Raw genomic sequence first — 15,198 nt, 5'->3', positions numbered from 1 at the left:
ACGGACCCGATTTTTGCAGAAGGAATTTAGTGACTATTTAATTGCAACTATTGACAGGGTAGTCCTATGAGTTGAGCATGTTTCAGTTACATACATGGTCCGTTGCTCTAGGGGCATGATACTCGCTTCGGGTGTGAGTGGTCCCGGGTTCAAATCCCGGACGGACCCGATTTTTGCAGAAGGAATTTAGTGACTATTTAATTGCAACTATTGACAGGGTAGTCCTATGAGTTGAGCATGATTCAGTTACATGCATGGTCCGTTGGTCTAGGGGTATGATACTCGCTTCGGGTGTGAGTGGTCACGGGTTCAAATCCCGGACGGAACCGAGTTTTTGCAGAAGTAATTGACTATTTAAACACAAATAGTAAAATTGTACGCCTATGAGTTTAGCATGTTTCAGTGTCATACAGTCCCGTTGTTCTAGGGGTATGATACTCGCTTCGGGTGTGAGTAATCCCGGGTTCAAATCCCGGACAGCCCCGAGTTTTCGAAAAATAATTTAGAGACTATTTAAATGCAACTATTGACAGGGTAGTCCTATGAGTTGAGCATGATTAAGTTACACTCATGGTCCGTTGGTCTAGGGGTATGATACTCGCTTCGGGTGTGAGTGGTCACGGGTTCATATCCCGGACGGACCCGAGTTTTGCAGAAGTAATTTAGTGACTATTTAAATGCAACTAGTTAAATTGTACCCTACGAGTTGAGCATGTTATACTTTCATACTTGGTCCGTTGGTCTAGGGGTTTGATTCTCGCTTCGGGTGTGAGTGGTCCCGCGTTCAAATCCCGGACGGACCCTAGTCTTTGTAGAAGGAATTGAGTGACTATTTAATCGCAACTATTGACAGGGTAGTCCTACGAGTTGAGCATGTTTCAGGTTCATACATGGTCCGTTGGTCTAGGGGTATGATACTCGCTTTGGGTGCGAGTGGTCCCGGGTTCAAATCCCGGACGGACCCGATTTTTGCAGAAGAAATTTAGTGACTATTTAAATGCAACTATTGACATGGTAGTCTTTGAGTCGAGCATGTTTCAGTTTCATACATGGCCCGATGGTCTAGGGGTATGATACTCGCTTTGGGTGCGAGTAGTCCTGGGTTCATATCCCGGACGGACCCGAGTTTTGCAGAAGTAATTTAGTGACTATTTAAATGCAACTAGTTAAATTGTACCCTACGAGTTGAGCATGTTTCAGTTACATACATGGCCCGTTGGTCTAGGGGTATGATACTCGCTTTGGGTGCGAGTGGTCCCGGGTTCAAATCCCAGACGGACCCGATTTTTGCAGAAGAAATTTAGTGACTATTTAAATGCAACTATTGACATGGTAGTCTTTGAGTCGAGCATGTTTCAGTTACATACATGGCCCGATGGTCTAGGGGTATGATACTCGCTTTGGGTGCTAGTGGTCCCGGGTTCAAATCCCGGACGGACCCGAGTTTTGCAGAAGTAATTTAGTGACTATTTAAATGCAACTAGTTAAATTGTACCCTACGAGTTGAGCATGTTTCAGTTACATACATGGCCCGATGGTCTAGGGGTATGATACTCGCTTCGGGTGTGAGTGGTCCCGGGTTCAAATCCCGGACAGCCCCGAGTTTTTGAAAAATAATTTAGAGACTATTTAAATGCAAATATTGACAGGGTAGTCCTATGAATCGAGCATGTTTCGGCTACATGCATGATCGAGGGGTATGATACTCGCGTTCAGTGCTAGTGGTCCCGGGTTCAAATCCCGGACGGACCCGATTTTTGCAGAAGGAATTTAGTGACTATTTAATTGCAACTATTGACAGGGTAGTCCTATGAGTTGAGCATGATTCAGTTACATACATGGTCCGTTGGTCTGGGGGTATGATACTCGCTTCGGGTGTGAGTGGTCACGGGTTCAAATCCCGGACGGACCCGAGTTTTTGCAGAAGTAATTGACTATTTAAACACAAATAGTAAAATTGTAGGCCTATGAGTTTAGCATGTTTCAGTGTCATACAGTCCCGTTGGTCTAGGGGTATGATACTCGCTTTGCGTGCGAGTGGTCCTGGGTTCATATCCCGGACGGACCCGAGTTTTGCAGAAGTAATTTAGTGACTATTTAAATGCAACTAGTTAAATTGTACCCTACGAGTTGAGCATGTTATACTTTCATACTTGGTCCGTTGGTCTAGGGGTATGATACTCGCTTTGGGTGCGAGTGGTCCCGGGTTCAAATCACGGACGGACCCGATTTTTGCAGAAGAAATTTAGTGACTATTTAAATGCAACTATTGACATGGTAGTCTTTGAGGCGAGCATGTTTCAGTTACATACATGGCCCGATGGTCTAGGGGTATGATACTCGCTTCGGGTGTGAGTGGTCCCGGGTTCAAATCCCGGACGGACCCGATTTTTCCAGAAGGAATTTAGTGACTATTTAATTGCAACTATTGACAGGGTAGTCCTATGAGTTGAGCATGATTCAGTTACATACATGGTCCGTTGGTCTAGGGGTATGATACTCGCTTCGGGTGTGAGTGGTCACGGGTTCAAATCCCGGACGGACCCGAGTTTTTGCAGAAGTAATTGACTATTTAAACACAAATAGTAAAATTTTAGGCCTATGAGTTTAGTATGTTTCAGTGTCATACAGTCCCGTTGGTCTAGGGGTATGATACTCGCTTTGGGTGCGAGTGGTCCTGGGTTCATATCCCGGACGGACCCGAGTTTTGCAGAAGTAATTTAGTGACTATTTAAATGCAACTAGTTAAATTGTACCCTACGAGTTGAGCATGTTATACTTTCATACTTGGTCCGTTGGTCTAGGGGTTTGATTCTCGCTTCGGGTGTGAGTGGTCCCGCGTTCAAATCCCGGACGGACCCTAGTCTTTGTAGAAGGAATTGAGTGACTATTTAATCGCAACTATTGACAGGGTAGTCCTACGAGTTGAGCATGTTTCAGGTTCATACATGGTCCGTTGGTCTAGGGGTATGATACTCGCTTTGGGTGCGAGTGGTCCCGGGTTCAAATCCCGGACGGACCCGATTTTTGCAGAAGAAATTTAGTGACTATTTAAATGCAACTATTGACATGGTAGTCTTTGAGTCGAGCATGTTTCAGTTTCATACATGGCCCGATGGTCTAGGGGTATGATACTCGCTTTGGGTGCGAGTGGTCCCGGGTTCAAATCCCGGACGGACCCGAGTTTTGCAGAAGTGATTTAATGATTATTTAAATGCAACTAGTAAAATTTTACCCTACGAGTTGAGCATGTTTCAGTTAAATACATGGCCCGATGGTCTAGGGGTATGATACTCGCTTTGGGTGCGAGTGGTCCCGGGTTCAAATCACGGACGGACCCGATTTTTGCAGAAGAAATTTAGTGACTATTTAAATGCAACTATTGACATGGTAGTCTTTGAGGCGAGCATGTTTCAGTTACATACATGGCCCGATGGTCTAGGGGTATGATACTCGCTTCGGGTGTGAGTGGTCCCGGGTTCAAATCCCGGACGGACCCGATTTTTCCAGAAGGAATTTAGTGACTATTTAATTGCAACTATTGACAGGGTAGTCCTATGAGTTGAGCATGATTCAGTTACATACATGGTCCGTTGGTCTAGGGGTATGATACTCGCTTCGGGTGTGAGTGGTCACGGGTTCAAATCCCGGACGGACCCGAGTTTTTGCAGAAGTAATTGACTATTTAAACACAAATAGTAAAATTTTAGGCCTATGAGTTTAGTATGTTTCAGTGTCATACAGTCCCGTTGGTCTAGGGGTATGATACTCGCTTTGGGTGCGAGTGGTCCTGGGTTCATATCCCGGACGGACCCGAGTTTTGCAGAAGTAATTTAGTGACTATTTAAATGCAACTAGTTAAATTGTACCCTACGAGTTGAGCATGTTATACTTTCATACTTGGTCCGTTGGTCTAGGGGTTTGATTCTCGCTTCGGGTGTGAGTGGTCCCGCGTTCAAATCCCGGACGGACCCTAGTCTTTGTAGAAGGAATTGAGTGACTATTTAATCGCAACTATTGACAGGGTAGTCCTACGAGTTGAGCATGTTTCAGGTTCATACATGGTCCGTTGGTCTAGGGGTATGATACTCGCTTTGGGTGCGAGTGGTCCCGGGTTCAAATCCCGGACGGACCCGATTTTTGCAGAAGAAATTTAGTGACTATTTAAATGCAACTATTGACATGGTAGTCTTTGAGTCGAGCATGTTTCAGTTTCATACATGGCCCGATGGTCTAGGGGTATGATACTCGCTTTGGGTGCGAGTGGTCCCGGGTTCAAATCCCGGACGGACCCGAGTTTTGCAGAAGTGATTTAATGATTATTTTAATGCAACTAGTAAAATTTTACCCTACGAGTTGAGCATGTTTCAGTTAAATACATGGCCCGATGGTCTAGGGGTATGATACTCGCTTCGGGTGTGAGTGGTCCCGGGTTCAAATCCCGGACAGCCCCGAGTTTTTGAAAAATAATTTAGAGACTATTTAAATGCAACTATTGACAGGGTAGTCCTATGAGTTGAGCATGTTTCAGTTACATACATGGTCCGTTGGTCTAGGGGTATGATACTCGATTTGGGTGCGAGTGGTCCCGGGTTCAAATCCCGGACGGACCCGAGTTTTGCAGAAGTAGTTTAGCGACTATTTAAATACAACTAGTTAAATTATAGGCCTATGAGTTAAGCATGTTTCAGTGTCATACAGTCCCGTTGGTCTAGGGGTACGATACTCGCTTTGGGTGCGAGTGGTCCCGGGTTCAAATCCCGGACGGACGCGAGTTTTGCAGAAGTAATTTAGCGACTATTTAAATTATACAAAAACGTCTTTGTTTGGACCAAGACCGAAAAAACCAACTATATGAGTGAGGTTTATCAATTGACTGAAGTTCAGATATTGAAATTTTTCTTTAAGTGTTTTTAGTAGTTTAATCCTTAATCACTATTTAATTCAATCAACTGATTTTACTCTTAATCAATCTATTCCCTCTAAATTTATTCAAAAAATTGCATATCTCCGCTTTTTCAAGAACAATTCCATTTTCCGAAAACATTTTATCATGAAATTAATTATTAATTCCGCTGAAAAGAATATAAAATGACATTGAACAGTACTGAGAAATTTTTCTTTTTATGGAATCTTTACACTAACATTTGGTTATTTCTTTTCTTACATAATATTTTTCCAGTCCATGAAAGGAGAGCTACCTACTAAAAGCAACCACATGGGACAAAAGTTGTTCCTTTTCCTTTGATAAACGACATTATTTTATTAGTCCGAGCAAAATAAATTACTCTTAATCATATTTTATCGAATATCAGTCTTCTCAACAAATTGCAACCATTGAAAAAACATTTTTTGGTGCAAACTTTAAAATTTCTCAAGCCACTAACATTTAAACCAATGTCCGTCAAGGTGCTTACAAGCTAAGGAACATCGATACGAAATCCCTTCAAAATAATTAATTTCATGATAAAATGTTTTCGTAAAATGGAATTGTTCTTGAAAAAGCGGAGATATGCAATTTTTTGAATAAATTTAGAGGGAATAGATCGATTAAGAGTAAAATCAGTTAATTGAATTAAATAGTGATTAAGGATTAAACTACTAAAAATACTTAAAGAAAAATTTCAATATCTGAACTTCAGTCAATTGATAAACCTCACTCATATCGTTGATTTTTTCGGTCTTGGTCCAAACAAAGACGTTTTTGTATAATATCTGTCACTTCAGTCTTATGGCAGTAGTCAACTCTTAACAGGCTGAAAATGTCATTTCCCGTCCCTATTATCTAAGGAACCAAAAATGCTATTAGTTAGCGGTTTTGAATAAAATATGAATCGAAATCATCTTTGGTTTGTCATACATTATTGATAATGATGGCACGAGATATTAGTGAGTACTAAATAAAATTAATAGCCTTTTCAAAATCGTAAAGTTAATTTCGTAGAACTGTTTACTTCTTAAATAAGTGCATTGATTATGGCTAAAAAAGCGCCTCTTTTTAGGGTAGAAAGAAGCTAAAATACCATTTTTTTTAGAAAATTTGTGGCAATAAACAAGATAATTAGCAATAATCAGGGGTAAAAACAAATCCAATTTAGTAAAATTTTGAAACAGGGGAAATATATTCAGTTGATAAAACTAGATAATTCCAAAAACAGGTGAACATTTAGCCGCTCATAACAACCTAGTCAAACATAAGCTTAACCCTGTATCTAAACCTAACATGATCTATTACATCATAAATCAAATGGGTCTTAGGTTGCCTATTTATACCCTTGATGATCTATAAATATTCTTGATTATAATAATAATTTGCCCTAAAATGTTAAACTTACAATTTTGGAGACTTGGGAGACCACAAAAATCCGAAATTGCGTTCTAACATATGAATGCTCTCTGAGAATAGCCAAAGTAAAATTAATATATAATTAAAAAATAATGAAAAGCCTGTATACCTCATATGGAAGTGTTGAATTAACTGCGCTTACGTAAACACCACCGTCTTAACTGCCAAGCGAAAACACTTTTTGTCATCTTTCCAGTAGTATTTTAAAGTGTAAAACGTAGGGTTAGGAACTTAGGATAGGTTTCTAGCATGAAACGAAGCAGACTATATCAAATTCCAAAACAAAGCTGGAAATCAGCTTTTTTTATTATCTTAAAGGACGAAAAAAGACGCTATAAAGAGTATATTACACAGACTTACCAAAATTCAACTTAAGCCTTGGCCAAAACGAACGTCGAAAAATTACTTCAAACGAGGTTAAAACCTCTATTAACTGTAATTATTTACCTGAATTACTTTTTTAGACGAAAATTGGACCTGATAAAAATAATTTTGGTTTTAAAGGGCGTTATACTTCATTATATATCCAAATAAAGGTGTTAAAGCTCGGATGAAATATCAAAAAAATAATTAGCGTTGCCTTACTGTCGTCTGCTATCATAGCCCACTCGATCACGCGCGTCACGACGCAAGCTGCTCGCGCTCGAGCAGCGCAGCGTCCGGGAGCGCGGATCGAGTGGGCTATGCTGCAATGAAATAAACGTTCTTACTGTCGTCTGCTATGAAATAGGGAATTCGAGGCATAATTAATTAGTTAAATTACAAAAATTAGACTTCAATTATTTAAAAACTAAGCAGGTAAGTTTCTCATTTAGTAAGTGCTTGTTAATTTGAAAGTATTCCGAAAACTAACTTCGCTGTAGTTTTTCCGTATCGCCTATGACAATTTCCCCAAAAAACCGGGTAAAATGTAATGCTTTTTCTATGGGACGCTAACCCTAAAAAGGTGATTTTTTCGTTTAGCATTACAAACGGGTATCAAGTCATATCTACAAGGGCCTACCGGCCCTGTAGAATATCTGTTCCTTCAGTCTGCATTTGTATTAATCTATTATAAAACAATTTTTTGCCTGAAATGCGAAATTTTTCACTTCTAGGACGAGGTTAAAAATGGTTATACACTTCTACTAATTCTTATATGATACGGCTCACAATTCGTTTTAGAACCCGAGCTTTATAGTCAACTTCAAAACCAACATCGTGCCACGATTTTTAAACTATCAAAGCCGTATCTTTTACAGCCCACTTTACGATTGCAATTATCCATGACATTGCGTTCACTGCCCTTGTACGTTTACAGTGAGTGGCACCGTGGCCAGTTATTTTAATTAAAATACCTAGGCCACAGGTCCAGTTTTAAAAAAATCCTTATTTCCAACACTGATCCAAGTTTTTACAATCACCCATTTCATAGACTCACTTAATAGTCTGCCTAAGCATGGATTTATAATAAAAGCTTACGCTTCCTGGATATTTCACTCACCTTAAAACGCGCACAACATTTATTCCTCGTCTGAAATAGTACCAGCCTGGCACGCGCGTTTGTGACGTAGAATTTGAGGCAAATTCAGAGGGAGGGGGTTGAAGTTTTTCACGTGATCGAGTTCTAATTTTGAATAGTGCGCGCGCACGCACGCCTAAAGAAAAACGTTTGCCTCAATTTCTACGTCATCAGCCCCCCAGTCCCCACGCGCGCGAATTTTTGTGACATAAATGTGTTTAAAATCAAAATGCCTTACTGAAGGCTACAGGGAAATATCCATGAAGCGTAAGCTTCTATTATAAATCCATGGCCTAAGTAAGGCAACTTAAGCCTTGGTCGAAACTAACATCTAAAATAAAAATTAAAAAGGTACCTTAAGTATAGAATTTCAACCGAGACACATAATTAAACGAAAATTAGACCCGCCAGAGAAGTTTTTAATAAATATAGTGTTATATTTATTGAAAAATATCAAGTTAAAGTTTCAAGGCGGTGAAATGTTAAATTAGCGTCGTCTACTGTAGAGTAACGAACAATTAGCGTCGTCTGCTGTAGAATAATCTTTTGAGGTACTTACGTTTTTAATTAAATTAACATACTTAGACTTAATTAAATTTGATGAAACTTGAAAAAGGCACACCTTGAATAGTTACTTGTTAATTTAAAAGTATTCCGAAAGCTAGCTTCCATGTAGTTTTTAAATGATTCGATGTACAGGAGCACCAAAAACCCCATGTTATTCCAATGGGAAAATCGGCGAAAGTCTGTGAATTTTCATTTAACATTACGGGAGGGTGTGGGATCTTATCTAGAAGGGCCTACCGGCCCTCTAGAATATTCAATATAATATTCAATATTATTCATAAATTTTCACACACTTTTATAGGGGTCAAAATAAAAATTAAAGAAAAATCAAAAGGGAGGTTTGCAATTTATAACCTCTATGGAATGTCTCCTTTAAGTTTCAAATTTAAATTTTAGGGGTGTTTGGGTTAAAATCGTGCAGTTATGCAATAAAAACAATAATATTCAAAAATAGAAAATTAAGACTTTAAAGAAAATGAATCAATCCGTTAACCATAATCTAAGTTCTTTAGCCATAGTTTCAAGTCAGTTTATCAAAATAGTTTCAAGTTTTTTAATTTCTTACGACAAGTTGCTCCTTTTCCATATTCTTCTTTCTCGTGTTATGAGATAATTATGATTTTTTTTCTTTTCTCGCGATTTAAGGGTTAATTATAATTTTTTTCTTTTAATATCTCGCGCATTCGCGCTCCTTCTCTTCTTCAACTTAGGGGTTAAAAAAATATCTCCGAGTTTATTTTCCGAAACATTAGGGATTCAAATTGATGAAAAATAAAGGTATCAAAATGATTAAAATAAAACTTTCGATATAAAATAATACTCCGGACTTCTAAGGGTTTCTTAAGGGTGAGCCGACAGGGTTTCGTTAAGCAGTTCAGGAATCGACTGAGGGTGGGACAGGAGGGACTTCGTATATATAACTTCTAGTTTCTCGCAAGGATTTCTCGGACAATGACGTTGATTGACTTCGGTTTAGCGAATAGTGGACCATATTTATGACGTAGCCGGGCGGATTCATGTTAACAGCGAATAGGCAAAACTTTTTGTTTTGGGACCAAATACGGATTGGTCAGTTTAAGGGTTAAAAAAAATGTTCTAGAAGTTTCTCGGGCCAGGTACCAGGATAGTAACTCAAGGTCTTGTTGCTTGGGGTCTAAATCAGCGTGACATTTCTCTGGGTTCTTGGAAAGAGTTTTCGTTGCTAGGTATTTCATTTTGCACTATGGATATAGGGGTATAGGGTAGTTCTAGAACGTTCTGTGTCAACATTGAGGGGCTAGTTCCTCATCTATATTGTACGAAAGAATTTCTTTTCAGTTTATTTTAAAGGGATAGGTTTAAGTTTAAAGGGCTACTATTATCTTTATAGCGTAAATTTAAGGTATTTCGTTGTTAATTTAATGATTAATTGTAAATTTAATTTGATTTTCGAGTTAAGATGGTTACAGAATCCAGGATATGGTGCTTTGTGAATCAGACCAAAAAAATGGTTTCTTGGAAGGTTAAAAATTTTGTTTACTTTTTTCATTAATCTCGCTGCTAATAAGGCTCCCATTAATTCTAATCTTGGTAAAGATAACTTCTTTAATGGGGCCACTCTTGACTTCGGCATTAATAGGTGAGTGGATATTTTACCATTTTCTGGGATTATTCTTACATAAATCGCGGCTCCATATGCAGCTTCCCTGGCATCACAAAACCCGTGCGACTGTTCTTGTTGTATTTGGTTTTTCGGCCATCCTGCTCGACAGTGTCGTGGTAATTTAACCTGTTTTATTTTTGGCAACTCGGTGGTCCAGTTATTCCAGTCTTTTTTTACATCTTCAGGTAGTTCTTCGTCCCATTCAATTCCTGCCACACACAGCTTTTGAAACAAAATCTTTACCCTTATAATGAATGGGGATAATATTTCCAAGGGATCAAAAAGTCTTGCTGAAAATTGAAGCACTGCTCTCTTAGTGTTTTTCACCTCTGGAATTAACTTCGTTATGTTTTCAACATTAAAGGTGAAATTGTCCTGCTCTGGTATCCAAGTCAATCCAAGAACTTTCAGTGTTTTAGAAGCGCTTTTCAATATGTTAATTCTTCCATTTTTTCGTCTTCTTCTTTTGCAGTATCGTTCCTTTTTCATCTTTGATGATTGTACTTAGCAATTTGGAATTAGTTTGCCATTTTCTTAATTTCATCATGGCATCTTCCATTATTTTTCGAGCCTCACTTGCCTTTTGATATAATAAGGTTTCGTCATCCTCTACGGTAGTTAAATCGTCCACATATAACTCATTTTTCAACATTTCGCATGATAAGGGGTATTTGTTCTTATAATTATCCAAATGAAGTTAAATCGTAGCTGATTATTGGTAAGGACTTGCGCTCACCCCAAACATAACTCTGGTCATGCGGTACTCGATTATTTCTCTATTATTTTGACTGGTTGCAAATGGATCCTCTACCCATAGAAACCTGATACAATTGCGATCTTGGGGGCAATAGAAATTTGAAGGTATGCCTTCTCAATGTCCGCGACTAGCGCGATTCTTTTTATTCTGAATTTTAACAGTATGTCGTAAAGATCTGGATTAAGATTGGGCAGTTCTTCTAAACAGTGATTTAAAGATACTTGTTCTCCTTCATGAGATGATGCGTCAAAAACTATTCTTACTTTTGTGGTGTTTCTCTCTTCGTTTACCACTCCTTGGTGTGGAATATAATAAATAGTTCCTTCTTCTTCCTTTCTCTGGGTGCAACTCTTTCTATTATTCCGCTCTGTTCGTAGTCTTCGAAGATTTTTGCGTAACGAGCTAAAAGACACGGTTCTTTCTGCAGCCTTTTTAAAAGACCAAAAAGTCTTTTTCTTGACATGAAATAGTTGCTTTCGATTTCGGGGTGTTGTTTTTTAAAGGGAAATTGATCTTGGTATCTTCCATTTTCTCTGTTTGTAGTTTCTCTGAAGGTTTTCATAGCTTCTTCTTTTGTGCTGCTATTTTGGTCTTCTACTGTTTGAACTCCCGAAGCTTCTAGTTTCCAAAAGTCTTGTATGATTTCGTTAGTTTTCTCTGATTCCTGAGTGCAAGCTATGTTAATTTAACAAATTCCTTTTGTATCCCTTTTTTCTTGAGGTATTATCTCTTCAGTTGTTATCTCTGTTGTTGGACCGTGAATAACCCATCTAAACATGCTCTCCATTGCCATTAGTGATGGCGTTAAACGCTCTAGTTTGCCTGTCATAATTGCCCAATAATAATCTGCCCCTATAAGCACCGTCAATTCTTCGATGAGTGGATCTTCAGATGTGAAGTCTTCGGATAGCTTTATATTTTTGCTTTTCAGTTTTCTCTTAATCTTTTCATTGGGGACTTGCTTAACGGTTGGGAAAATACGAGGCACTTCCAGTGCTTCTATCGAGATGGACTTGTTTCCGCTAAGGCTTTTTAATTTCAATTCCACTTTATTGACTCTAGTGCTTACGGGATCATGAAGAAATGCACCAACGTTTAAATGTTCTTGGCTAATTAATTTTAGGCCCAACGTTTTGGACATGTCTACTCTTATATATGTATTATGACTTCCACCGTCAAGAATGCAGCGTATCACTCTTTCTTTTCTTTTTCCTTCGCCGATCGCTTTAGCGATTTGAAAAAAGTTTGTTTCTCATCTAAGTTGTTTGTGGCTGTGGCTGTTACTGTATCTTGGGGTGTATATTTGCTATCTTCATTCTCTATCTCTTTTGTGCGGGTGTTGGTGCTACCTGTCTCTTTATTTACATTTTCGCACGCAGGGCCGGCGAGAGACTTTGCGGGCCCCGGGAATGGTTATCTGTCGGGCCCCTAGAAAAATATATGGGTGCACAACTGTGGGTCCGCCAAAATAAGCACTCCGTGCATTCGCCAAAAGCACTTCAGAGTGTAGCAGGTCCAAAGTGAAGCTTGTTATAATTTTACAAGTTATTGTTTTTGTACGGAAATTTAGTTTATTAGTTCACATAGGATACTCTTGGCTTCTTTAATTTTAACTCGCAAAATATCAAGTTACAAATAAGCACCCATTTATGAGCGACTTATTTATGACGCTGTCTGTACTACTTGTTGCGTTGTTAAAGTATTAAACGACATTGCCTATACCCTTAACCATCAGCTTTGAAGTTATGAAACTGTTGCTATATGACTTATTAGCTTATTATCCATTTAATAATATTAATGTTTGTCTGATCGTCCACAGCAAAGAACCAACTGTATGAATGTGGAAGTTTTTCCATGGTTAACATTTTACTTTCAGTCATTCATGCTTAATGAGTAAAGAGACTGAGAGCATTTATAGAGAATTATCAAGTTATAAAACTACACTCTTCATTACCTTTTTTGTCCTTTACCGTTTAAAGGGTATTAAAAAGGTCAGCCGACCGTTGAATTTGGGGGTCTCGAACTCTCGGAAGTGGGGCCTGGGTAAACGCCGGAGCGGGGTGGCTCACAACCAATCACAAGAGAGATTGACCTGAAGTGAGGAACCGCTTAACAATCACGAAATAATTCCTTTTTGACGCGTTTTACATCAGCTGCTGACGTCAATGATTGTGGGGGGAGGGGGTCGGGTGACTTTTTCAAAACAAATTCAACGGTCCGCCGACCACTTTTCAGTCCCTTAACACTCAGTTGAAGAAAACATTCTTTTAAGTTCAATATTTACATTTTCACAACCATTATCCACTAGAATTAACAAGGGTCGAGACCGGGCCGGGCCCCCGAGAGGTACGGGCCCCGGGAAAATGGTCCGAATTGCCCCCCTCTCTTGACGGCCCTGTTCGCACATAGCTGTGTGAAGAAACTCTGTTTCCTCTTTCTCTATACTTTAGTAATTTTACTTTAATTTAAACTTCCCTATTTTAACTCTAACTTAATTACTAGGGCTCTGGTATGGACCTGTAAGATAAATCCGACTCTTTCTTTAACAAGTAACAACATTTATTTCAAAAACTAACTGTTCATTTTACAATTTCAATCATTCTTTTCCTTAAAGAGCTCTCTGATTTTTCTCTGCTTCCTTGCTCTTTCTGATTTGGCTCTGGCCCTATTAATACATTCATTTTCTTTTTATACTCTTTTTTTAACATCTCTTGACATCAAACAGACACTTTTAAAAATAGATACAGTTACGCTAAATAATTTATAACCTTTAGTAATTATGAATCTCCCTTTAAGATTGAGTTGTTCTTATCTTCGTTTTTCTTACGGTGCTGTGTGATCACATTTTCAATCCTGACAAAGTATATAAATACTACTAAGGAGCCAAAAAAACCCAGATGCTAATTGAAAATCAGTTTTTTTAGAAGAATTTCTACGCATGACCATTGGCATGACACCTTAACGCTGCGTGTTACTAATTTTAACCATATGTTCATAAGATACGTTACAAACGAGTTTGTCACGGAGTGACGCGGGTCATAGATTCTCGTAAAGTGACGCCTGGTGAGTGAGGCGCTGCTATCAAAGGCTTAGTAATGCTGACTAAAGCTAGATTCCCACTCGACGGAAAACCCGGCAGAAAGGGGTTCGACTAAAAAGTCTTTAAGCCGAGCCCGACGGAATTGCCGTTTGGCCGGGTGTAAGTTGCGATCTATTTTTTTCGGTCTTGTTCGGCGTTACGCAGGTCTCTCAGCGAATAAAATTATCCCACTGACTACGCCATAAATTTCAAGAGCGCACGCGTACGCGAGATAGATTTATAGCCACCATTTTCTTTTTTTCGGTTGACTAAGGCTTATCGGAAACATGCCACCTAGAAAGAGAAATGAAACTAATGGAAATAAAAAGAGAATAGATGTTAATAACGAAGATTTTATTAAGGAGGTTAGAAAATATGGCTTCTGGTACGTTCTAAACGACTAGGGGACAAAGAAACCAATTCAGAGTGCAATATAGAAACCACTCAAATCTGTCACGTGACCCAAAACTATCTACGGCCAAATTCAGTCGTAGTGTGAACGGTCTACCGCCGGAAGTTAAAATTTATACTGTCGGCTGCATGATTTCCGCCTACTTTTTTCGGTCGAGTGGAAATATTGCTTAAATTGGAAGATGGACTGAAAAACTGCGTGAAGTCTGCAATTCTCGAACTAGCTCTCAGTAAAGCATGGTTTTCACTTGGCGTAAAATCACGACTTTTCGCCCGACGTCAAGCGACAACCGAAAAAAGAAAACATATAGTTACGTTTGACAGAAATTACGTTGAGTGTGGCTATATTAGCTTTCTATTTTGGGATCGACTAATCTGCTGAATGTCTGAACTGCTGAAAATAGTAGAAATCCTACTATAAATTCTCCCATCCTACCAAACCATAAACTGTCTGAACCTTTTTGACTATTTTGCTGAAATGCCGAATTCTGAACAGTGAACAGTGAAATAAAGTAAGAGATCGTCTGAACCTTTTTGACTATTTTGCTGAAATGCAGAATTCTGAACCGTGAATTTTGAAAATGAAGTAGAATGGAGACTGTCTGAACTTTTTTGACTATTTTGCTGAAATGCTGAATTCTGAACCGTGAATTTTGAAAATGAAGTGGAATGGAGACCGTCTGAACTTTTTTGACTATTTTGCTGAAATGCCGAATTCTGAACCGAAATTAATGTAAGATAGAGACCGTCTGAACTTTTTTGACTATTTTGCTGAAATGCTGAATTCTGAACCCTGAATTTTGAAATTAATGTAAGATAGAGACCGTCTGAACTTTTTTGACTATTTTGCTGAAATGCCGAATTCTGAACCGTGAACTTTGAAATTAATGTAAGA

The 15,198-nt window shown here is 38.8% G+C and overlaps 1 protein-coding gene and 5 non-coding genes across 6 annotated transcripts; 5 read left to right on the top strand and 1 right to left on the bottom strand.

Annotated features, from left to right (window-relative positions):
- Positions 1 to 892: 892 nt before the first annotated feature.
- Positions 893 to 964, top strand: TRNAP-UGG (transfer RNA proline (anticodon UGG)). Its single transcript has one exon. It is a non-coding gene; the product is annotated as a tRNA-Pro (tRNA).
- Positions 965 to 2,474: 1,510 nt separating this feature from the next.
- Positions 2,475 to 2,546, top strand: TRNAP-CGG (transfer RNA proline (anticodon CGG)). Its single transcript has one exon. It is a non-coding gene; the product is annotated as a tRNA-Pro (tRNA).
- Positions 2,547 to 2,950: 404 nt separating this feature from the next.
- On the top strand, positions 2,951 to 3,022 carry TRNAP-UGG (transfer RNA proline (anticodon UGG)). The gene has a single exon. It is a non-coding gene; the product is annotated as a tRNA-Pro (tRNA).
- Positions 3,023 to 3,587: 565 nt separating this feature from the next.
- TRNAP-CGG (transfer RNA proline (anticodon CGG)) lies at positions 3,588 to 3,659 on the top strand. The gene has a single exon. It is a non-coding gene; the product is annotated as a tRNA-Pro (tRNA).
- A 404-nt stretch (positions 3,660 to 4,063) lies between these two features.
- On the top strand, positions 4,064 to 4,135 carry TRNAP-UGG (transfer RNA proline (anticodon UGG)). The gene has a single exon. It is a non-coding gene; the product is annotated as a tRNA-Pro (tRNA).
- A 5,555-nt stretch (positions 4,136 to 9,690) lies between these two features.
- LOC149666197 (uncharacterized) lies at positions 9,691 to 11,954 on the bottom strand. The gene is made up of 7 exons (XM_089841578.1): positions 11,570 to 11,954; positions 11,104 to 11,488; positions 10,793 to 10,877; positions 10,637 to 10,732; positions 10,384 to 10,545; positions 9,934 to 10,278; positions 9,691 to 9,702 (listed from the first exon to the last, which is right to left on the bottom strand). The coding sequence occupies exons 1-7, from the start codon at positions 11,952 to 11,954 to the stop codon at positions 9,691 to 9,693; spliced, it is 1,470 nt and encodes a 489-aa protein (XP_089697704.1).
- Positions 11,955 to 15,198: the final 3,244 nt, after the last annotated feature.

The sequence above is a fragment of the Phalangium opilio genome, unplaced genomic scaffold, assembly GCF_054372755.1.
Source record: "Phalangium opilio isolate 3A_F unplaced genomic scaffold, DU_Popi_V2 ptg000060l_1, whole genome shotgun sequence".
NCBI lineage: Eukaryota > Metazoa > Arthropoda > Arachnida > Opiliones > Phalangiidae > Phalangium > Phalangium opilio.
The sequence above is the reverse complement of the archived record's forward strand: the minus strand, read 5'-3'. Positions and strand labels throughout refer to the sequence as shown.